The 23,606-nt window shown below is 36.9% G+C and overlaps 2 protein-coding genes across 2 annotated transcripts in view; one reads left to right on the forward strand and one right to left on the reverse strand.

Annotated features, from left to right (window-relative positions):
- The first annotated feature begins 96 nt into the window (after positions 1–96).
- On the forward strand, positions 97–8,899 carry rrp8 (ribosomal RNA processing 8). Its single transcript, XM_066662457.1, has 7 exons — positions 97–444; positions 1,390–1,663; positions 1,753–2,581; positions 2,680–2,809; positions 5,091–5,197; positions 5,685–5,781; positions 7,753–8,899. The coding sequence occupies exons 1-7, from the start codon at positions 358–360 to the stop codon at positions 7,864–7,866; spliced, it is 1,638 nt and encodes a 545-aa protein (XP_066518554.1). The 5' UTR covers positions 97–357; the 3' UTR covers positions 7,867–8,899.
- LOC136688910 (dynein heavy chain domain-containing protein 1) overlaps positions 8,899–23,606 on the reverse strand; it is a 33,128-nt gene continuing 18,420 nt past the window's right edge. The window contains exons 26-42 of the mRNA XM_066662454.1: positions 22,838–23,061; positions 22,437–22,620; positions 22,227–22,329; positions 21,406–21,555; positions 21,119–21,310; positions 20,423–20,854; positions 19,930–20,329; positions 19,734–19,844; positions 17,833–17,973; positions 17,390–17,568; positions 16,283–17,293; positions 14,669–14,846; positions 14,448–14,561; positions 13,902–14,124; positions 13,727–13,818; positions 11,863–12,012; positions 8,899–11,075 (exon numbers count right to left, since the gene is read on the reverse strand). Of these exons, the coding sequence (XP_066518551.1) occupies positions 11,038–11,075; positions 11,863–12,012; positions 13,727–13,818; positions 13,902–14,124; positions 14,448–14,561; positions 14,669–14,846; positions 16,283–17,293; positions 17,390–17,568; positions 17,833–17,973; positions 19,734–19,844; positions 19,930–20,329; positions 20,423–20,854; positions 21,119–21,310; positions 21,406–21,555; positions 22,227–22,329; positions 22,437–22,620; positions 22,838–23,061 (3,922 nt within the window). The 3' untranslated portion in view covers positions 8,899–11,037. The remainder of the gene's footprint in view (positions 11,076–11,862; positions 12,013–13,726; positions 13,819–13,901; positions 14,125–14,447; positions 14,562–14,668; positions 14,847–16,282; positions 17,294–17,389; positions 17,569–17,832; positions 17,974–19,733; positions 19,845–19,929; positions 20,330–20,422; positions 20,855–21,118; positions 21,311–21,405; positions 21,556–22,226; positions 22,330–22,436; positions 22,621–22,837; positions 23,062–23,606) is intronic.

A 23,606-nucleotide genomic window follows, 5' to 3' on the forward strand; every position in this document is an offset into this window, starting at 1 on the left:
GCAGTGTTCATAGGCTCTGGACCTCGCGCCGTACGTTTTTATATTTTAATGAGATATTTGTCTGTGGTTTATCTATGAAGCACTAGATGGTGCTATAGGCCCAGCGTGTCCTAGACATGGAACACAGAGGAAGCCCAGTGTATGGCGTTGAACCATGTGTTCACGAGTTAACGTTGTTTTCTGATGGTGCCGAGATCTGCTGAAAAGTGTTCGCAGCAGTGAACCGTTTAAATGGGAGTTTAATTTCAGATCTATTCAGTTATCTGATAACGTCAGGATAGGCATAGGCGAGTTACCCGCAGACCACAGGCCACTTTTAGCTCGAAGTTCTGTGTTTACATTCAGGTCTTCTCAAACATGTTTACTGAGGAGGAATGGACGGACAGTGTTCCTACTGAACAGCAGGCTGCAGCTGGAGTCAAAACTGAAGCTCTCAGCTGGAAGGTAATCTGTTAATGCTTTATGAAAATTAATTCATTCATTTCTGTTTAGGCTTTTACACCGTGAGACTATGTAGGCTAATTATAAATTGCTAACACTTTGTGTCCGTGCTAACATTTAAATTTAAGTAATTCCCTCCCAGCCAGCAGAACTTAGTGGCGCTTACACGGGTTAAACATGGGTTGTGTCCTCCACAGTAGCTCGTCATAATTTAGAGAGGTTTGGAGTTATCAGATGAGTAGCCCTTATGGGCATCACTGGTTTTGTAGGGTATCCATATGAGAGGTCAACAACTGACCTGTGTCTAAACTTGCTATTACTCACATGGGCTTCCCATACAGATAAATGCTGTATAATGATTAATAATTTAGCGTTTTTTGTGAGCTGTATTTGATGGTTGATACTTACTAACTTACTTACTTTGTTTTTAAGAAACACTAGATTGAATTTACCTTAAGAGTACTGTTTCACAATTTCTGTGAGGCTCCACAGATCTGTAATAGGGACAACATAGCTTGTCTTTGCTACTCTGGGCCCAGCACTGCTGATAACTGCACTATGTAACTTTTGGAGGCAGGTAGGAAACCATCCCCTTGGTTTCAGGACAGTGCTGTAAAATTTAATTATGTTCTTTAGGGGGAGCCCAGGAGAAAAACATAAAATGTCATATTTTAATCATTAAACAACTGTCAAATATTGTCAGCATTATTACCTTAAAACAGGAGCAGAAATAAATGAACAAATTACATCATATGTTTATAAAAATTGTCATGATGTTTTGACTAAAATTATTTTGTTGATCTAAAGTATAAAATGGCTATACAAATAAGTGAATGCGAAAATGGTGTACTGCCCACATTATATCTGTACATAATTGTATGAAATAAGGTAACAATCCAAGAACCTACCTTTTAAAAATAAGTTTTTAATAACTATCTTCATTTCAAGGGATCTGAATTGTCCAAAAAAATCAGCAAGCGTTGTCTTATGCGAACACTTCAGACCTTGGGGTCACTTCCACAATGGGACAGTTTAAAGGCTTCTGATGGCAGTGATGGAGAAGTGGAAGATGCTCCAGTCCACATAAATAAAAAGAAGAAAAAACACAAAAAACGGAAGAAAATCCCTGATACCAACCCTGAAGAAGAGCAGCACAGCAAAGTGGACGTGTCTGAAATACCTGTAAAGAAGAGACGGACTAAGCAGAAACAAAAGGAACCAGGTGAGTATCCAAGCACAGTAGCCATTATCCATCTTCTGTATCATGTTATCACATATTGACAGGAAATTTTTATCCCACATTTTTTTCAGATTACAGTACCTCACCAGAGTTGAAAGAAAATAGGGTTTCAGTAGCTGAAGGGCGTCAGAAAGAAAGTACTACAGAGAACAAACTGAGCCGAAAAAAATGGAGGAATAAAATGAAGAACAAAAAACGGTGCAAGAATAAGTTCCTGCAGAATGCAACTGAAGTTGCGAAGGTAAATTTAAAGGGAGAAAAATTAGGGAAAACCACACCTTCACTAAGAGAAGGAAAAATGCAAGGAGATAGCCTGTCGTCAGAGAAAATGAAATTGGAAGAGAAGAATGATATAGTTCTCCCAATAAACACACACCCTTCTAAAAATGGCAAGATCATGAAAAAAAAGAAAAACAAAGATAAAGAAAGCAATATCAGAAGCCATTCAAAAACTACAGAAGATGAACTGACCTGTAAACAGCCCCAGAAATTCAGCACTGCTATTAAAAACCCTACAATCACACTTGAACTTTGTGAAAAACGAAAGCCAGTCAAAGTCGATCCAAGTTCTCTGTTTCTGGCAAACAAGTTAAAGGAGCATGTCGCTGGAGTCAATAAGAAATTAACAGAAGAAAAAGAAGAAAGTAAGAAGAGTAAAGAGGAGAGGAAAAGTACCATCGACCGCTCCAGTGCCTTGAGGTCACGGATGGAGAAACGGTTAGAATCTGCTCGTTTCCGCTACATTAACGAACTGCTCTACACCTCGACAAGTGGCGAGGCCAAACGCATGTTTCAGCAGGACCCTGATGCCATCGGGGTTTACCACAAAGGCTACACTGAGCAAGTTAAACAATGGCCTGCAAACCCAGTGGATTCCATCATCTCTTACATTCGACAGAAGTGAGAGAACTATAACTTATTGATAATTCTAGACTGCTAAACTATTTAATTATGTTATTTCTAAAACTGTTCTTTTGTTTTGTTTGGTTTGTTTACAGGCCAGCCTCTTTGGTTGTCGCTGATTTTGGTTGCGGAGATTGCAAGATTGCAAAGAGTGTAAAGAACAAAGTGCACTGCTTTGATTTGGCCCCTGTCTGTGACTTTGTCACTTCCTGTGATATGGCCAACGTAAGTCCCTTTTAATGTCATTTCAGTATTAAAAGGACAATGTGGTGTGATAATAAACTGAGGACAGGGATGCTATTATTGAATTTTGAATTATGTTTTGTATTACACTACTGTTCAAAAGTTTTAGAACACTTGCAAACACACATTCATGCAATTCACAAACTATTATTCATTGTCCATTATACAATAAATTTAAATGTATTAGATCATTTTTAAAGAATGAAAATGTTTGCATTAAGACCTATTTCTGTATAGAGGCCTATTTTGCACATAGTCCTATTATCATCAGTTCTCAGCCCTCAATGTCCTGGTATGGCTGCCAGTCCAAGTACATAATCTTATTAGGCTAATCGATCGTTAGGAAACCCTTTTCCTGTTTTGTTGCACAGCTGAAAAACAGTATACCAATAAGGGAACATAAAATGGAGCATGACATTCTAGGTTAGTTTAGTATCTGAAATATCAGGCTTGCTTACAGGCTCAAAATGGTCAGAAAGTAATAACCTTCTTTAGAGGCCTGTCAGTCTATTGTTGTGTTAGGAAAGAAAGGCTACTCAATGCGAGATATTGCAAAGAAGCTGAAAATATCTTACCATGCTTTTAACTACTCCCTTCAGAGAGTAGCACAAACTGGCTGTAATAAGGACAGAAAAGGCAGTGGCAGGCCCTAATGCACAACTGTGCATGAATACCTTAAAGTGTGCAGTTTGAGACAAAGACGCCTCACTGGTTGTCAACTGACAGCTACATTAAATGGAACCTGTCAAGCACCAGTGTCAGCATCAACAGGGAAGAGGCGACTTCAGGATGCTGCACTTCATGGCAGAATTGTCAAGAAAAAGTCATACCTCAGCCTGGCCAACAAAAAGAGAAGACTATGATGGTCCCAAGAGAAAAGACATTGAAAGGTGTTGTGTACAGATGAGTCCAAGTTTCAGGTCTTTGGATCAAACAGAAGAACATTTATGAGGAGCAGAGAGTTGAAGGGACTTTGTAGAAGGAAGTTTATCACAATTTTTTTTTTTTTTGCCATGCCATATACTGTAGACAACGCTTGATTGGGGCCAGTTTCATCCTACAATCCAAAATCCAAAACGTGTCAGCAATATTTAAAATATAAGGAGTCATAAGGAGAATATAAGGAGAATTCGGACCGTAATTGAGTGGCCAGCACAGTCTCTGCATCAGGTCAATCCATGTTGTATGAGATTTTCCAGGAAGAATGGGGTGACATCTCATCAGATTTACCTCGAAAATTGACAGCTAGAATGCCTAGGGTCTGCCAAGCCGTATTTGCTCCAAAAAGAAAGGCAATATTTGAAGTACACAGTCATCTTTTCTATTAAGTGCAATATTTCTTACTCTGACAATGTCAGAATGTCCTGTTTATTTGCCTTTCAGGGTGTTTCCACTGAAAACAAGAACATTTCACAGTGTACCGTTCAAAATTTTGAACAGTAGTGAATATATTTTGTATCACCTTAGATTAAGAGCAGATATGCTAGGGTTAGGGTTAGGGTTAGGAATTAAACTCTGCAGCAGTAGGGGGAGACCAGGAGCAAAAATACCAAATCTTACCTAGTTTTCCTTTCCTTTAAAACAGATTTATTTGTCGGATCGAGTCTAAAACTACAAGGAACCTGGGTTGAGCGGGACACATTGGTGAAACAAGTAGTGTTGCTGCCATAGAGCTTTAGGGTCTCTGTGTCCTGAGTTTAATTCTTATCTCAGGTACCTGGCTGGGAGGAGTTTCATATGTTCTAGCTGTGTTTTTGTGTGTTTCAGTTTCCCCACATTCATAAAAACACACATTGTTATTTGGCTATATAATATATAGCATGGTCTTAACCTGAATTCATACATTTCTGTAAGGCACTGGCACCCTGTCTGAGATGTTTTTTGCCTTGCGCTCAATGATTCGGTGTAGGCTCAAACTTGGGACCAAACTTGACTCTGATCAGGATGATGTAGTTACAGAAGGTGAATAAATGAATGAAGTTGGGTTGATTATTAGTGAAAACTAGTGTTTATTGCTGACATCAATACAAATCTTAAATGCTGTCCCTTCTAGGATTTTAATACTGCATGTATACTGTTTCACTGCAGTGTGGTCCTGTTCAAATATCATATATAAATATATATAACAATGTTGAAATCAAAGTAAAATTAAAGTTATGAACACATCAATAAACAGTGGCAGCGTTTAGAATACTGTTTTGGGCATAAGGATGTGTTAGAGGCTCCTCAAACAAAGATTTTAATTTGTTTGTATCCTTAACAGGTGCCGCTTGCTGACTCCACAGTGGATATTGCAGTTTTCTGTCTCTCTCTCATGGGGACAAACCTTGGTGACTTTTTGGCTGAGGCAAACAGAGTTCTGGTGGATGGGTAAAACGTGTTTTTTATCTTCATATCTGTGTTTTAATTATGGTACTTGCAGCTAGTGGATAGAACCAGGAAAAATGATTGTATGGATTATTTTGTCATCCGATTTGATTACTGATTACCAAGCATTTAAAAAGTTGATTAAGATATCAGTGATTACAAAAAGCAAAAAATATTGAAAAAAAAGATGCCTTACACTGGGATTACTGCAGCTGAAAAGACAGCATGACTAGAACCATTTGTTTACAAGTGTGATAGCACCAATCTGATACCAAGAATCCGACTGATAATCCAAAATGCTGGATCCTTTTTCAGAGGACATAAAAGAATTAAAAGGATATAAAGATGTTATTAAGTCTGAATTCAACAGATTTGCTTATAGCACCAGAAAACATACTGATCTTCAAAGTCTATAAAGAAAGTGGTATAATGTCATCTCTAATGCATGTCAAAATGTTTTTTTCATTTTCTTTTTTGTCATTTGTTGCAGGGGTGTTCTTAAAATTGCAGAAGTTGCAAGCAGATTTGATGACATCCGCCAGTTTGTTGGAGCACTCTCTCGTCTGGGTTTTAAGTTGGTCAGTAAGGTAAGAGAAACCTCAGAGCGCATGTTACATATTGTGTATACAGTGGGTGAAAGAAGCATTGAACACGTCACCAATTTTCTAAGTAAATATATTTCTAATGGTTTCTATTTTATATTGACGTGAAATTATCATCAGATGTCACTAAAAGCACATCCAATCCACACATGTAAAGAAGTCAAAACATAGATGTCCATTAATTATGTGTAATAATGAGAAAGAGAGGTACAATAAACCATGGAAAATCTTGACATCAGCTGAAATCTATCAGCAATTAGAAAGCAATCCTGCCACTTAGTACAAATGAATATCAGTTGGTTCAACTGATGACCTATAAAAAGGTGTCTCATTACCAAGGTGCCACACAAGAAACATCTCCTGATGGTAAAACCAGTGAGCTCTCTCAAGACCTTCACAACCTTATTGTAACAAAACATACTGATGGCAGAATTTCTAAACTACAGAAGATTCCAGTGAGTGGAAAGTGGAAAGAACATAATTTCAACACAAACTAGCCATGACCAGGTGTCCCCAGCCAGAATTCAGGCTAAGGAGTGAAAAGAATAAAGATAATTGTCCAAGAGCCAAGGACCACTTGTGGAGAGCAGCAGAAAGAAAACAATAAGAAATGCACTCAACAGTCATGGCGTGTATGCACATTCACCACGCAAGACTTCATTGTTGAAAAAAAATCATGTGGAAGCGAGTTTAAAGTTTGCTCAACAACATTTAGACAAGCCTGTGAAATACTGGGAGAATATGGGCTGGTCAGATGAGACCATAATTGAACTCCTTGGATGCCATAATACACACCATGTTTGGAGGTCAGCGGACACTGCATATCACCTCAAAAACACCACACCAACAGTGAAGTTTGGAGATGGGGACATCATGGTGTGGGGCTGTTTTTCGGTACACAGCACTGGCACGCTTCATATAATTGAAGGAAGGATGAAAGAGGGTGGACATTTTATCAAGACAATGATACCACACAGTCAGGGAAACACTCAGTTGGTTTCAGAGGAAGAAAATGAAGCGGCTTTAATGGCCCAGTCAATCACCTGACCTGAATTCAATTGAAAATCTATGAAAGGAACAAAAGCTCAGAGCTCATAGGAGGAGCCCGCAGAACCTTCAGGGTTTGAGGGGTACAAAATTAAAAGAATACAAAATCTATTCTCTCACTCACCAATGTCTCTATGGAAACGCCCCGCTGTACCTCAAAGAGATCCTTACCTCGCACAATACCTCAAGACATCTCTGTTCCACCAATGCCTATTGCCTTCAGCAGCCCCGGACCAAACTTTCTACTATGGGAGACCGTGCTTTTCAAGCTTTCGCCCCACGTCTTCGGAATGCACTCCCAGATTCTCTGAGGGCACCACAGAGCATGGAGTCTTTTACAAAACAACTAAAAACTGTCTTATTCAAAAAGGCTTACTAGGATTTAGGTTTTTTTTTGTTTTTTTTTGCATCTCTACTGATCTTGTTTTTATTTACTTGTTTCTTGATGGATTTTTTTATTGCTTCGGATTATCCTGTAGCACTTTGAGATTTACTTGAAATGTAAAGTGCGTTATAAATAAAATGTATTATTATTTAAGAGTGTTTGTGTGGAAGAATGAGCCCAAATTACACCTGAGCAATGTATGCAACTAGTTTCTCCATAGTAAATTTTAGTAAGCATGATCAAATAGTATTTTCCCTGTGTCATCTCTTATTATTACAAGTTAATTTATGGACATCTGTGGTTTGATTTCTTTACATGTGTAGTTTGGATGGGTTGTTATCAACATCTGGTGTAATGTATTTCAAGGTTGACTTTTAGCTTTCGGTGTGAAAACAGACCAATGAACAACCTTCTGCTGTTGTATAGTTCATTCACATATGTATAGCTTATGTCTTATTTTAAGTTGTTGGTCATTTTTCTTAATAAATCACTAATTACACTTTTTGGTTATATTTCCTCTTTAGGACACAGAAAACACCCACTTCTACAGTTTTGAGTTTACCAAGATAAGAAATGTTTCCGATAAAATGAAGAAAATAGGGCTTCAGCTCAAGCCATGTCTGTACAAGAAACGATAGTTACACTGAAAATAGGGATCCAGAAGATAAAGGGATAATAGGATCTGTCCCAAAACCTAGTGAGCTGTCTACATGGAGAGCATTTTACATCATAGTGTGCATGCTGCCGACACATAGGTTGTCTCAATTCTTAAATATCTTAAATATGTTGGCTACTGAGAAGCTTTAATCTGGCAGACTTTTAAGGCAGCATTGAACCGTTTCCCACCCATGAAGGCAATTCCATGATGCACTCCAAACACAATTCCTATTTATTTTGCTCTTCTTCCAGAGTAAAAATGAATAAAATTGCTATAAATACCTGAAGAGTAAAAGCGATTGCACTGAAACACTGATGCGACAATAGCTGCTGAGGTAAGTAGATTCCGGTTGTGCGCAGTGTGCCATAAACAGCTGTCGCAATTGCTTCCTAAATAAAGCATCCCTATATTGTTCCCGAATGAGGACATACGTCGGTTAGAACATAGTCAGTGCCTACTGTGGCAGTTCACTAGGTTTTGGACCCTTAATGTACATATGCAGAAATCCATTTTTACATATGAACTGAAAGATTTCAAGCTTGATGTTAAAATCTGATATTGTACAAAATTTATTCACTGCTTTTGGCACTGTTGTATTGTAAATCATCTTACAGATTAAAGCAAACGATTCTTGAGCTGATCATACACACTTGTAAAACTGTACTTTAAAGCAGTGTTTCTGAGGCACTATTTTATATAAGTTAAATAATACAAATTTAGTTGTTAACTTCTTAAAAATTAAACTTTTATGCAGAAATCCTGACTGGAATCTTTGTTCAGGTCAAAAATATTCAGTTTTGAATGAGTTTGCTAAGTAGTCTAATCCTCCTCAGAGAGCAAAGCACTGGATCTAATCTTGTCATGAGAGGAACATAAGTGACAAAATTTACATCTGACAGGCTCCATTGTTCATCTGTATTCTCATTGTCAAGGTAGAGGGGACAGTTATACATAGGCATTGAACAGATCGGAGGGGCTTGAGTGTCAGTTTCTATAGCTTTCACCCAAAGAAGAGGAAGAGGGCAAGGTTTAGATGATAAAGTGTCCTGCAGAACTCCACATCTTGTATCCCACATCGCTCCTTGAAGCTCCATTCCAGAAAGGTAGATACCAGTTGAAGATATAGAGGCTAGACTCACTGCAGCATCTAGAACCTGGGGATGTGGAGACAAACCAAGTTATGGTTGTGTTTATGGACTCTGGTTTATTCTTGATCCTCTTTTTTTCCATATAACCTCCCTCATATTTCAGAATGCCTGGCTGAACAATTACTGATGAACCAATGAATTAATGATGTTTAAACTTTTACAGCACTTTTTTAGACACCAAAACCTTTTATATTTTTTGAGACATTATGGAGTTACTCAATCAGCACCAGTGAGCAGCATCCACCTGGAACACATATTAGCGGAGACTGATTATTTTTTAAATAGAGATGAACAGGAGGCTAAAACTGACCACAGCGTTTACTCTTTCTGAGGACATGCCAAGGGATCTGTTATGACCTCATAGAGTCAGGACATGATTTTTACTGGACCTGATTAGTCATCTGAGGGATGCCACCATTGATTCAGTATCTTCCCCCCTCTCACTGCACTTGGGAGTTGGATCCACACTGACCACATGGGACAATACCACTGCCAGCAGTCACTCAAGCTTTCTTTGGAGGTCTCCTCTTCTAATTAAGGAGATATTCACAATTTTAATTCAATAAGTTTTTTTAAAAAAACCCAGAGACTGTTCCTCATGGTTTGCTATCTTTCTGATCTGCTTGCACACAGGACACGTGTGGCTTAGTAAATGGGAAACAAATTGTGTCTCGGTCTGAAATGAATCAGGCATTCTCTCATTACATTGCTGGCTAAGGCATAGATAAGAAACAGCATTTGACGGCAGGATGGTGGACATTCCAGCCAAAGATTTAAAAGCATGAAAATGGTTGAGGGTTGTGTTCTATTCTTGCACCATAGGTGGGTAATATTGACTTAAGTTTGCTGTATTTCATAAAGTGGAAATGACTCTGAATGCTAACTATGCATTAAATATAAATGCATACCGGAAGTGCTTTAAAAATAAACAGCTCATGTCACAAATGAGATTCTGTTGTAATTCAACTTAGAATAAAAGCTCACAGACAAGTCAAACTTCAACTACAAACAAGGTACAGTCAGCTTTTTACTCAAACATAAAATTACACCTCAAAAGATGCAGAGCTTGTGAATGAAAATGAACAGAAGGGGTGTTTGTTTTTCTGTGAGAACAGTAGTTCTCCAGAATTGTACAGAATTTTGCATTTAATGCGCAGGCCCAGTCCTGCTCAAGTTTCAGTAGATTTGCATGTTCTGATGTTCAGGTTCGATGGCTGATATCAAGTAAAATGACTGATAGTTCAATTTTTTGATAGTTTTGTTGAAATAACATACAAGAAAAAAATGGCTGTGCAACCTTTCTATTTACTTATTGGACAAAACAAACAAAATATAAAATATGCAACACCACACATTCCCAAGTGCGTATTCATATATGTAGTACAGTGTATTCATGCTGTAAAAATGTGTTCTCTGTAGAGCTGTGTAGTTTCTGTCAACTCAAAATAGCTAAACATGGAACTTGACCATGGGTAGCCAAACATTTTGTATAAAACTTCAAATGCAGTATATAAACTTGACACCAAATCTGGCAAGTGCAATTTTATGGCGTGTTTATACATTTTCAAAATTACCCATAAACACACTCCTAAATCTTGCCAGAAGTGTTAAAGTTGTCATACCTGCAAAGGATGGGCAAACATCATATTAAACCCTATGGATCAAGAATGGGGTGTCACTCAAGTTTATTTGCGTGCAAAGGCAAATGAGTAAATACATTTGGCAACATAGTTTATAATCTGTTTTTTGTTTTTTTAGTAGCACCACTTGCCTTTTCAGTTTTGGCAGTGGAGATGACATCTCATCATGAGCATACATTTGAAAAATACAGCCTAATAAACAGAATAAAAAATTTGTGACTGCTTTATTTTAAATGTAGGGCCACAAAAAAGGTCAGGTTTAAGATGTGTTTACAAAAATTTCACATATAATGGGCGTACTGACATTGTCATACAGAGAGGTAGGATCTTGAACACTTATCGTGATGTTGCATGTGATGAGACTTATCGTGATGAGACACAGGTCATATTTCTTGGAAGCTCTGCAAAATTGTACATAAGGACAAAAAGTGAAAAATAATATATATTTACCTGAAAATGCAATGAAACATGGCTGACGTCTAGCTGTTTGGTGTGGGCAGTCTCTCTTATCAGGGCTGCCAGAAAGCCACGTGGGTTAGCAAAGGCAGATAAGCAGTAAACTTGACAAGAACCAATGGATTCTGCCCACTGATACTTTCTGAGCAGGTGTGCTTGAGTCTCCAACTTAGAAATAGTGGATAATGTTACGTAGGAAGAAGCTAAGGGGTTATCCTGAAGATTGGAGAGAATTGACGAAACCACATGTGAAAGATGATCCCACTCAGTCTGGAGGAAAGTATGCAGTGGGCCTAATGATACGACTCCCACCCTCATGCCTCTGCTCTCAGATCTGCGATCTAATTCAACTCGCAAGGCTTGTAGCCTTTCCCATGCTTTTTTGGAGTTTGGGAGCATCTGGGAATTTGGGATATTTAAGAGTGAAGCATCTCTGACGGTTGTAAAGCCACCTTGGGACTGAAGGAGGAGGATGCTGAGGCTGTGACTTTTTACTTTGACCATTTCACTCATCATCCCTGCACTAAATCCTAGTAAAGCAGCATCATTACTGTATAATGCGGTTTTAAAACTGCTTCCCAGGCCTTTTAGAAGATCATCGGTGTCTGAAAACATCAGAAAAAAAGTTATGCAAAAATTCTTAAAGTTACAAATGCAAATTGTTCAACAATTTTTTATGAAGTTCTGGACACCAGTAGTGACATGTGGTTGTAGTAAATGATGTATTCCTACCCATATAGGATCCTGTCCTGATGATTTCTGAAAGAGTGTGTGGGCCAATTCCACCCATAGGAGATGCAGGTTGTATACAGATTCTACACACAGCCTCAACAGCTTTTAAGTCAGAATGATTTGACACATGACCCCCATATATCAGATAAGCTGTAGGAAAAATACAAAAGAAAACCAAACTCAAAATCATCATGATGATTATAGTATTTAAAGATTTACATAATTTTGCTTCTATTTTTAACTTTTTTTTAATCATAACTACACAGTTTTAAAGGGGTTTATTTCATCTGATAGATGTGACAAAACCACTGCCAATTTGGAATGGTTTTATGGAACTACAAAAGCATTTAAAGCAACACTAGGTAAAAATTTTAGTTTAAAATTATTGCTTCAAAATTATTGTGATGCCCCACTGACCTATAATAAAGTTAGCAGAGCCTCTGTCATTGCTATTAAAGGCTCTCCATTATGAATTGGAGGAGGATAGAAAGCCTTATCTCCCTTGATTTCAGGACAGTGCTGTAAAAGTGAATTTCACTTTTCCAACTCTAGGGGGGAGCCCAGGAGCAAAAATACCAAATCTTACCTAGTATTGCTTAAACTGAATTTGTGTTTCAAAAAGATACATTAATAGGTCTATATTTCCCTATTTTATGCACTCTACCTAGTGGATGTACTGCCAGGATAATTTATTTTCTGGTTTGACTCTGCAGATGGATTTTCCGGTGTTTTCAGAGTGCAGTTTGGGCTGGTAAAAACGTATCACTGTTATATATAACCAGAGTAACAAAAAAGTAATTCATATGTAGGGTTGGGCAATTAATCAAAAATGAATCATAATTGACATAATTTTGTCTATATTGATTATATTGATTATTTTTTATTCTGTTGTGTCCCCACTGTGTGTTCATGTACTGTCCCTTTAAAACCATGCTACCAAGCTGTAGTCACGAGATTCTGCCCCATCTGTCACATGGAAGCAACCTAAATGCCGAGATCGGCCAGGGGACTCGATCGGCTAGTGCAAAAGCAAAATATGGCATCTGTAGGTTGGACGTGCTGTGGTTTGACTCTAATTAAGACATCACTGAACAAAAATCGAAGTCAAGTTTAAACACTGAGAAAAAACAATTTCAGTGGCCAAAGTACAATCACACACCAAATATAAACAGTGCTCAGAAAACAAGAGAGGAACAAGCTCCCAGCAACATTAGAAAAAATATCCCATATTTAATACTGGAGCAGATTTACAGCACAAGCCTCATCACTGAACTATGAAGGTCAAAAATACAAAAACAAAAATAGTCGTTCATTAATCATAATTGTGGTAAAATGTACAATTAATCGTGATATTGATTTGTGCTCATATCGCTCAGCACTATTCATATGTTTATTAAACTGCTTATCATGTGTTGCATTAAAATGAGTGAAACCTCAAAAAAAAAAAAAATCTGAATATTTGCCTTTGATAGGCAAAGTACATTACACACTAAAAATAGGTATGGTATGATTGCCACAATGCCTGTCACTTAGGCTACTTGTGTAAAAAAGCTAAAGGATCATTTGCTACATTTCTACATTTATTACAAGTTATGTAATTAAATTTTAAACAAAGTAGTTCAGAGTGGTTTGGTGTGAAATGTTTTGTAGTAATTAAAAAAACTTCTGAATATTGATATCTGAAGCATAAAAAAGCCTTTAAAAAGTACTTTACTAAAAGTTTTTAAATTAAATTGTAATGATTAAACAATCTGAATGTATACTCAGGTCTTAATTTGTAGAAATTTTAGATGCCAAATGGACTAAAAGGGCATTCTACTAAATGTAGAATACTCATTTATTTCCTTAAAGGTAGCAGCTCTACCTGCTATGTACACCATTGCTTCACTCGGGTCACTGCAGTGTTTGGCAATGTGAAGCTGAGCAGTAGCCAAAGCCAGCAGATCCTCCTCAGTCCTGAGAAGAAAATGTACAAAACTGGCACTTTGTCATTTGCTGTTTAACATTCAAGAAGCAAGAGCACTGCAGAGGTTCCTTACCAGTAATAAATGTTGTGTTGTCCCTGAGAATTCACCTTTTGTCTCTGTAATAAAACAGAATGAAGAATAGCGCAGGGAATAAGAGGTACTGTGTCCCCAGTGTTTCTAGATGAGGTGGCAAGAAGAGCTGTGGATGTGACTTTTCTAAGAGAGGAGCACAGCTCATCCCTCAGGCCCCAGTGTGAGTCACACACCAAGTGCAAGGCATAACCCCTGATTACAGCTGCAATAGGAAATCGAACATTAGAAAGTAACACAGCACTACTGAAGCTTTCAGTATTATCAGTAATGCTGAGGATGGTCCTTCTGAATTCATGTCAGTTTAATGGTATTACAAATGTTTAATATCATTTCACATTTCGGGTTATTTTACCAGAAACTAATAAAAAAAACATGAATACCTAAAATGATTCTACAATACATGCCTCCTGTTTATAATGTAATAGCAAAGAGTAATTTTATAATATCATGGGTATTATCTTAAAAAGCTAACTTTAAATTATTAATGACATATTGCAAAGATTCTAGTTGAATGTAATACAATACCTGGAACAGAATTTGGAGCATCGCCTTTTGTTATAAACCACAATCGAAAATTGGAGTGCACATGATTCCCAGCACATTCTCCAACTGGATTGGCCCCCTTCTCGGTCTTCACACCTGCAATATACCATCAGATTTCAAACAAAAATTATATGCACATTTTAATAGCTCTAAACTGGTACTGTACAATAATTCTCAGTGTGATACAGACCAAAGCAAGTCACCTTTTGACATGTAAGACATCAGCCGTCTTAACTGAGTTACCACTTTGATATCCCAGTAATTAAGCAGATGACAGTTGTTCAAGACCAGCCAATGGCCAGTCTGAACAGCTGTATGGAGCGCTGAGAGAACAACATCTCCTTGGCATTCAGTCCCAAAAGTTATTACAGTCACCTTCACCTGTCAAAAGTTTTGAAGAATTTAAAAACAAGCTTTTGTGAAGTTGTTCAAAAAGTTGGGAATTAATGTTTTAAATAATCTAAAAGTGTTGACATAATAAATAAGTGATGACATAATAATAATTGTAGATGAATCAATGTATAATATGTTTTCGCTGTGCTAGATCTGACCAGCTCTGAAATAATTAATAGGACAAAAAGCTGATAAAACAATGAAAAAATATGATGTCTACAATTTTCAGTCATAGAAGATTCTGTAGTTTCCAGTGAAAAGAGCCAATAAATATTAGAATAAACTAAAAACTTTTGGGTAATGTATAATTGTAATTCAAAACATAAACCTTCTCCTGCTGTTTTGTCCTTTTGTTTATGGTAACTGTTGCATAGTATAACAATTACAATTTTCAATTTATTTAACAAAAATAACTTAAAATCATGTATTAAAGAGTTACATTCACTGTCATTAACATCGCCATCTTTAAATCATCTAAACCAAAACTCACACATACTTTTGGATACAATTTTATCCTCAAGAACTGAAAATAACTGAGCCACATGCTTTTGTAGCACTTTTTCATTGATAAATGCATTGACAAAAAAAATCCTTCTTCCATGCTATTTTGAAACAACTTCATTTTTAAGTTATTTTTTGTTGAATATAATGACTAGTCATTTTTAATACAACGCAACTGTTTTCATAAAATGACAAAAAGATCTGGAGAATGTTGAATTTTGAATTAAAATTAAGCGGTACACACACACAAAAAAATAAAAAATATTTGTACACCTAATAGAAGAATTTAAATCCCCAAAATAATTAGGTCTATATTAAAAGCTTGAAGAAATATGAGCTCTGTGTAATGTTTGTTTAAATATACATTATATGCTCCTTTCCTGACAATGAAAAATGAATACCTTGTAATTGAAAACTGTTTTGACTGGAAATGTCATGTAAGGGCATCTTTCTGCACAGGACTGTAAAATATAAATATTACAACCGCAAGAAATACACCGTTGTAAATATAGTTTCTTTTCCTTTCCTTGTCTGTGACCACTTATCCAGTTCAGGGTTGCAGGAGGGCCAGAGCCTGCCCGGAATCACTGGGTGCAAGGCAGGAACACACCCTGGAGCGGCGTCAGTCCTTTGCAGGGCGACACACTCACACCTACGGACACTTTGAGTTGCCAATCCACCTACCAATGTGTGTTTTTGGACTGTGGGAGGAAACTGGAGCAGCCAGTGGAAACCCACACAGACACTGAGAGAACGCATCAAACTCCTCACAGACGGTCACCTGGAGTGAGACACAAATCCCCAACCCCAGATCCCTGGAGATGTATTACTGTGACACTACCTGCTGTGACACCGTGCCACCCTGTACAAATAGTGTAAGGTTATATTTAATTTTCATATTTGAAAACAAAATAACTCCTTACCCCTTTGTTTTCGGCTTGGTACTGGGCAACATCTTTAATCCAGTAGAGAGGGTGAATGTTTCCTAATCCATCTCTGCTTTGACTTGGCAAGGTGACAATTACAGGCCACTTGTTTTTGGACAAAAGGTGAGAGAGTGCCTCTGGAGAACCAGTGTGGGGGCCAGTTGCTACAGGTGAACATGCAAGCTCTCCATGCTGACAAGCAGCGAGGTCATCAGACACTGCTGCTAGCCACTGTGGAAAGAATGTCCTCCAGAGAATAGCACGCTGTAAAGTTGTTAGATGGGAATGTGACTGACACGGAACAGGACCAATCACAGTTGATGAAGGAAAGCGTAGGTATTCTTGCCACTGCCTGGATGAATTTTTGAGTGAGCAGACCAGACCATGGAAGGGTGGGATTTTCTCTAAGACACATATATCAGCATGTAAGTGCAGTGGTATCCAGCTAGGAAGCTTTGAATCAGACGTTTCAGATGTTGAATCATCTAGAGATTTTTTGTCATGAATTCCCTTGAGGAACGTGATTTTTTCAACATCAGAGCAACCTTCATTGTACTTGAAAAACACTACAGAGACAAGCAAGCTCAGTACTTCTGCATGGCTTTGTAACAAGCAGGGTCTGTATTGAGCAAATATATGTGACACCATCTTGTGTGAGACTTCTGACATGATCGCACCACTGACAATCTCCCCATTACACATAAAGTCTCGATTACCCTTCAGGGCTAAAGCTTCCTGCAAAGCATTCAAGTAGTTGTGCAGAGGAAAAAAGTAAAAGGGGGATAGTCGTCCAACCTCCTGAAGAGCCTTATAAAGGTCTGTGGCCAGCAATGCTATGCGGTCAAACTCATCAAGCAGCGGTTTGTTGCCATCTATTTCATCGGACAGCTCTTTAATCTCAGCCTTTAGTCTCAGTGAGGTGCTCTGACACACTGAGACACGTGGGAGGAATTCAGGATCCTGGAGAAGTGGCATCAATGACTGGAGGGTATATTCCATCAAAGAAGCCTGAAATATAAGAAATCGGTCTAAGAATCCAAATTTTAGACTGTAGTGTAATATAATTTCTAAACATAATTGTGTAATAATGTTCTTTATCACTACCTCCTCTAAATGGAGAAGCTCCTGAAGTACTTGTCTATTGGTCTTTGCTTGGCAGGACTGTAACCACTCTTTTGAGACCTCTGGCTGGATTACATTTGTCAGAATAATATTCTTAACTTCAGGTGTGCTTAGAGACAGATCAATAACATTAACCTTTTCCAGGAATAAGGGGTGAATCTCTAACAGAAACAAATCATAAATAATAAATTACTGACTGAAATCCAAATGGTAAGATCAATACAAAACCATGTAACATCTGCATAAATGGGTTAATGGCAAATTGCATTTTTTGTGTCCAAGTATTCTCTATGAAATAATTCAGTAAATATAACTCACTATTCTACAATACCTCTTTTATGTTAATACCATTTCAGGTTTTTAATATGTACCACAGATTGACCTTTCAATATTTAATAAAGAATCATGACAGAAACATCTCTTACCATCCAAGAGAATGTGTACTGGAAGTGGAGTAGATAGGAAGAGGCAAAATTCAGGAGAGTTTTTAGGTGGCCAGTTTAACATGTTAAGAATATCTTCACTTGGAACAGCACACTCAAAGTGAGTAATCAGCACTTTCAAACCTGTTAAAAATTTAAATAGGATGAGTGTGCAATCAGCTCTGGTTGTAAATGAATGTATTGTTATAGTCTTGTTAAAGGCTTTCATCTCCAAAAAATAACTTCTATAAAAGAGAACAATTTTCTTTGGTTAATGTATTAGGTGTACAAATATGTTTGGCCCCAATGAACCACTGCTGGTTTCAGACTTGTAATTTTCACATTCTCTGCTTCATAACTTTTTTATTTTATATGATATATGCATAATTAAGTTGTCATATGAAAGCTGGAACTGTCTCCTTTCCATATTATGTAAATATAAAGACAAATAATGAGTAATCTACCTTAAGCAAACCATGTGTAATCCATTTTTTTAAATTATATACATTTTTCAGCTTCTCTTGTATAAGGGGAATTGCACATTATCGTGCAATACCTTTTAACGGCTCTAGCCATTCATTTAACACCTTATTCAAGGTAATGGAGCATGGTTTGACACATTTTTTGACACTTTGGATATTTATTACCCCTATTTTTCAAAAAGGACTAATAGTTCCACTCCTAGTAAGTCCATTATTGCTTGTTAGAACCTAGTATTGCCCAAAATGGCTTTTCATAGCCCAAACATAAACCATGCAATGTATATTTGTAGTATTTCATAAAACAAACATGTTTTATGTTTGTTTTTTAAAAAACAAATATCGATGTCCAAAAAAAACACTATGAGGTACCACATGTTATCCTCTATTTAGGATAATAGAATAAATATTATAGAATAAATACATTTGGAACAGAAAAACTGTGAGCATATACATTTTTTGGCATTTAGGAGTTAATTGGAATCACATGTAAACATTCTTAGTCAAAAACCACATATTTTTCTACATTAAAGTATTCTATTAAACAAAAACCCAACTATTTTCATTTATTTCAAGTATTTAGAAAGTAATAATCATTCAAATTTGTCCATGTAATTTCAAACAGAAATTCTGAAAAATAGTTAGGTTAACATTTGACTGTAATTGTTTTTCACAATTCAAATATTATCCTGCTCTTTTGTCATTTTATGCTAACTGCTACTTAGTATTAAAAATGACACCAGTCATTTTATTTAACCAAAAATAACCTAAAATTATTAATACAGTTCTTATGATTGCTAACATTATATATTAGCTTAAAATAAGTTGTAAAGTATTTTTTTCAACGCATAATTGTAATATAAAATATAAACATTCTTCTGCTCTTTTGTCATTTTATGGTAACTGTTACATAATGAAAAATTACATAAAGAATAAAGCTACACATACTACTGGACATACAAAACAGCTGATACAAGTTTTTGCAGCGCCTTTTCCTTGAAATATGAAAGGAATGCAGTGATTAATAAATTCTGCTTGCCATTTTTAAAGTACTAAATATTTGAACTATATCTTTTTTAAGATATTTTATTGAATAAAATGAAAATTGTGATTTTTAATACTGTTACTATAATTTTTCTAATAAACTATTATAATGCAGTTATGTTATGAATTTAAATACATTACACATTACATTATTAATAAAAATATTTGAATTACAATTATATGTTACACACACAAATTATTTTTAAAAGTTATTTTGTACTATACGTACATTTTTAAGGACTTTGGATTTAAGGGATTATTTTTGCGTTGGTCATTATGAAACCTCGACAGATACTAAAATAAATAAAAATATACAAAAGTAAATAAAAAACATAAAAAATGGAGATATGAAATTTATCTGTGACAGAATAAATTGCAAACCTTTCTCTGCTCCATGCTTGAGTTTGTCACAAAATTTTGGATCATCTGCAGATACAACTAGCTCATACTCGTCATCTTTTGGGGATCCTCCAGTGTTTCCTGGTAACTGTCCTGAAATGCCCTCAAAATTAATACAGCACAAATGAATAATGAATATTTCTGATGTCAAATAAAGATTAATGATATAGTTAACCACCTGCCCCCAGTATTGTTTGAGAACTGAGCTCTTCATACTGTTGTTTGTTTGCCAACAAAGCCCTACGTTGGGCCCATGGAACTTTATGCCCCCACAACAACAGTTTCAAGATTGGATGTGGATGCACTGCTTGAATAGGATGGTCTTCACCAATGGCTTGAGCCAGAACTCCTTGAAGGTCCATGCTGACAGGAATGTGTGCAGAAGTAGACTGTTGTACATCAAGTAGAGGTGTTTGTGAGTCTTCTGGACTGATAGTAATCCTTCCAGTGAGGCACATTTTGTGCCAAGTTTCTAGCAGATCCAGTCGAATGTCAGAATCAAATGGACCCAAGTAAACTATGGCAGCTGCCAAAATCAGTGCATCGCCAGATATGTTAAGAATATTCATCTCTGTTTCCTACGGAAAAGAAATTTGAAACAATATCATGGTATTGATTAATTTAAATGTGACATAAACATGAATAAAACATTCAATATTTAGTTAGCCTACCTTTTGAACAGAGTTCCATTTCTCAATGTAGTAGTTCAATTGGTTGACTGCAGCAGCAGCCTCCTTTTCTTGGTTTTGAGCTTTTTGAAGCTGGGCTGCAAGTTCTTCTAAGTTCCTTCTGATCAACTGATGTTGCTTCTCGACTTCCTCCAACTTACCTTGTGCAGCCTCCTCCTGCAGCCTAGCTACACGCAGCCTTCCCCGGCTCTCAGCCATGCACTTGTTTAAATGGTTCTTCTGGGCTTCCTGTGGGGCCATTTGCCGCTGAACACAGGCATACTGGTACACTGCCTGTAACCAGTAGCTCAAAGATTCACATGCTCGGCTGATGTCACGAACCAGGTGTGGCTGGAAGTTTGGTGCCTGCACAATTTGACCCAGCTTTTCAAACAATTCATTGCTTAACTTTGAACGGTCAAAGAATTCCAGTTCCTGGTGGATTAACAGAGAGAAAGGAAAATATTTGAGCCAATTAAAAAGAATTTTGATATTTTTTCAGTGAATTACCAGAAATAAAAATTTTACGATTAAGCCAGAGGAGGCCAAATGCATTCCTGTGGGGCCACAGTCCAAAATAGTTTGTAAATTGCCAGGATTAGCTGGTGTGTTACGAGCAGGAAGTTCACCTATGTAGGACACTGACCCCCAAGACCACAGTTTGCCACCTCTTGACTATGTATTTTTTTGGGCCTGAACCTGTAAGAAATTGGGTTGTCCTAAAAGTTGCTTGCTGCTGTCCCAGTTGCACTGACGATTAAACAGCATGCACAAAGCATTCATGAGCATGACAACTCCATCAGGCGGATGTCTGTAGTGTCTAACTTCATCAATGTCAGACTGATTTAGTGACTGTAAGGCCTTGCAAGCTGCCTGATACAATGGGCTCACCTGGAACACATGTCAGTTACTCTAAATAAAAAGCACAAAATATTGAACAAATATTTTGCAAACATATACTAATGTACTGCATAGTAATGTCTAACCTCTTTCAGGGTATCCTGAGCTTGCTGCTCAATGCGTTGTAACTGTTCTTCTAGATGAAAAAGTTGACCCTCTTCCAGTAGACACTGCTGACGAGTTTGTTCACAGTGTTTGTGTTCAGTGTCCACAGCTCCTTTCAGGTGGTTAAACCACTATAACAGAAACAATACATAAAGGTTTCAATAGATGGAAGTTTCATACAAAAACAACCTTAACTCTAGTGTAAAGTAATTGGCCAGTGAAAATTTTGTTGTTTTAGTTTATTGAACTGTTTATTGAAAAAGAAAAATCCAGGTATACAAGATTTCTATACATAGTCTTTAACACACAGGCATTAAATATATATATCTTTTTAAATAAATTAGCTGTTGTATCTCTATATGATACCAAAAATGTCAATTATGTAAGACCAGGTTGTCGGGAGACTCATATTTAACTTTACATATCTGTTTTTGATAACACTTTATTTGGATGGTTCACTGTAAATGGTTTGTAGATGTTCAGTATATCTTCAAGCATCATTTCACAAAATATTTATTTAATGCAAGTGAACTTGAAATTGAGTGTAAAAGATCTTTTTAAATCGATCCCTACCCCTAAATATAACCTTATCGTTAACCTCAAGACAAAACCTTCAACTGAGTATCAGACTGGAGTATCAACTGAGTATCACCAGAACATTTGAATAATTGAATTATATGTATATAATTTATAGAGGACTTTCCAAATAAAGTGTAACCCTCTTGTTATATTTAACATTGATATGCCTCAGTAGAAAAACATGAACTCTTTTTAGATAATTAAAATAGTAGTAGAAAATAACCTTTTGTGTCTCATCAAATTTGGCCTGAAGCCTCAAAATCTCCTGGCTGTACTTGTCTGCTGTATCAGTCATATCTTTTACCCGTGCCAAAACTATTGCCACCCTGATAAAAGACAGCAGAAGAGTTAATAAACATACAGAAAATTGGAAAAGTTAATTTAGAAAAACATGACGGAATAGCAACATGTCCAAAACTATGTAAGTCCTCACCTGTTAGCAGGTCTTGCATTTTGCTCCCGAAGGTGGCCACACAGGTGGATGAAGTAGCTTATCAGCTCAGAATACGTCTGAGGGCTAAATGGTACAATGTTTAAAAGGGTGGTGGCATATTTTATAGCAGACTGGTGTATTCCTGCCATCACTTGAGCAATACTGGTCATAAGGGTCTTGTCAGCTTAAGAGAAACACAAGGGCACATGTGCCATTAATGTGAAGCAATGAATAGTGCAGCCCTTATGAGGCACATGTGATATATGACATGTAATTCATATGTGAGTGAATTACAAGCCAGTTCCGTGAGGTGCTTTATATCTGATAACAAAAATTATATGACTGAATCCAGGGATTGTAAGATAATATATAATTAAATTATATTAAAAATCTAAACCTACTTTGCACATCTGTCTCTGCAATGCAAATATTGTGGTCTAGTTGATCTGAAGCAATTTCAACTAAAGTGTCATAGCTCCATGGTTGGTAAACCTCCACACATGAGCAGAGGCTTAAAACCTTAGTCATATTTTGCAGAGTTAGAGATGTCTGTCCAGTTTGTCTCTGAGCAATGACTTGGTTGAGAGGCATCAACAAGAACATGTGCAGATTTCTTTGTTTATTTCTGAAACACACAAACACAAAGAACACAAAGTCCATCACACGCAAAGAGTTTTTTTCACTGCAATCTACATTTTAAAACACTGAGAATCCAAGAAATAATAGTATTGTAGAAATACTGGGAAGAACATAATAATTAAAGACTATTACAAATACTTATTTTTAAAAATTCTATTAAATGTTAACCATGGGGCCCACAGGAAATCGTAACTATTTTCATTCTTTTCTGTGAAGTTTCTGAGTTAAGGGGACATATTATATTTAGTATTATTTCCCCACATGCATGTACATGGTGATGCAATCAGAACATAGAAGACTATAAAAGACTTTAAAAGACTAAAATCTGTCTTTAGATTTTTGCAATGACTGGGAGTCTTACAGAGTCATAATTTGCATGGACCAAGATTACAAACAAGGCGGCACGGTGGCGCAGCAGGTAGTGTCGCAGTCACACAGCTCCAGGGGCCTGGAAGTTGTGGGTTCGATTCCCGCTCCTGTCTGTGAGGAGTTGGTGTGTTCTCCCCATGTCCGCGTGGGTTTCCTCCGGGT

This window comes from Hoplias malabaricus, chromosome 1 (assembly GCF_029633855.1).
Source record: "Hoplias malabaricus isolate fHopMal1 chromosome 1, fHopMal1.hap1, whole genome shotgun sequence".
NCBI classification, from domain to species: domain Eukaryota; kingdom Metazoa; phylum Chordata; class Actinopteri; order Characiformes; family Erythrinidae; genus Hoplias; species Hoplias malabaricus.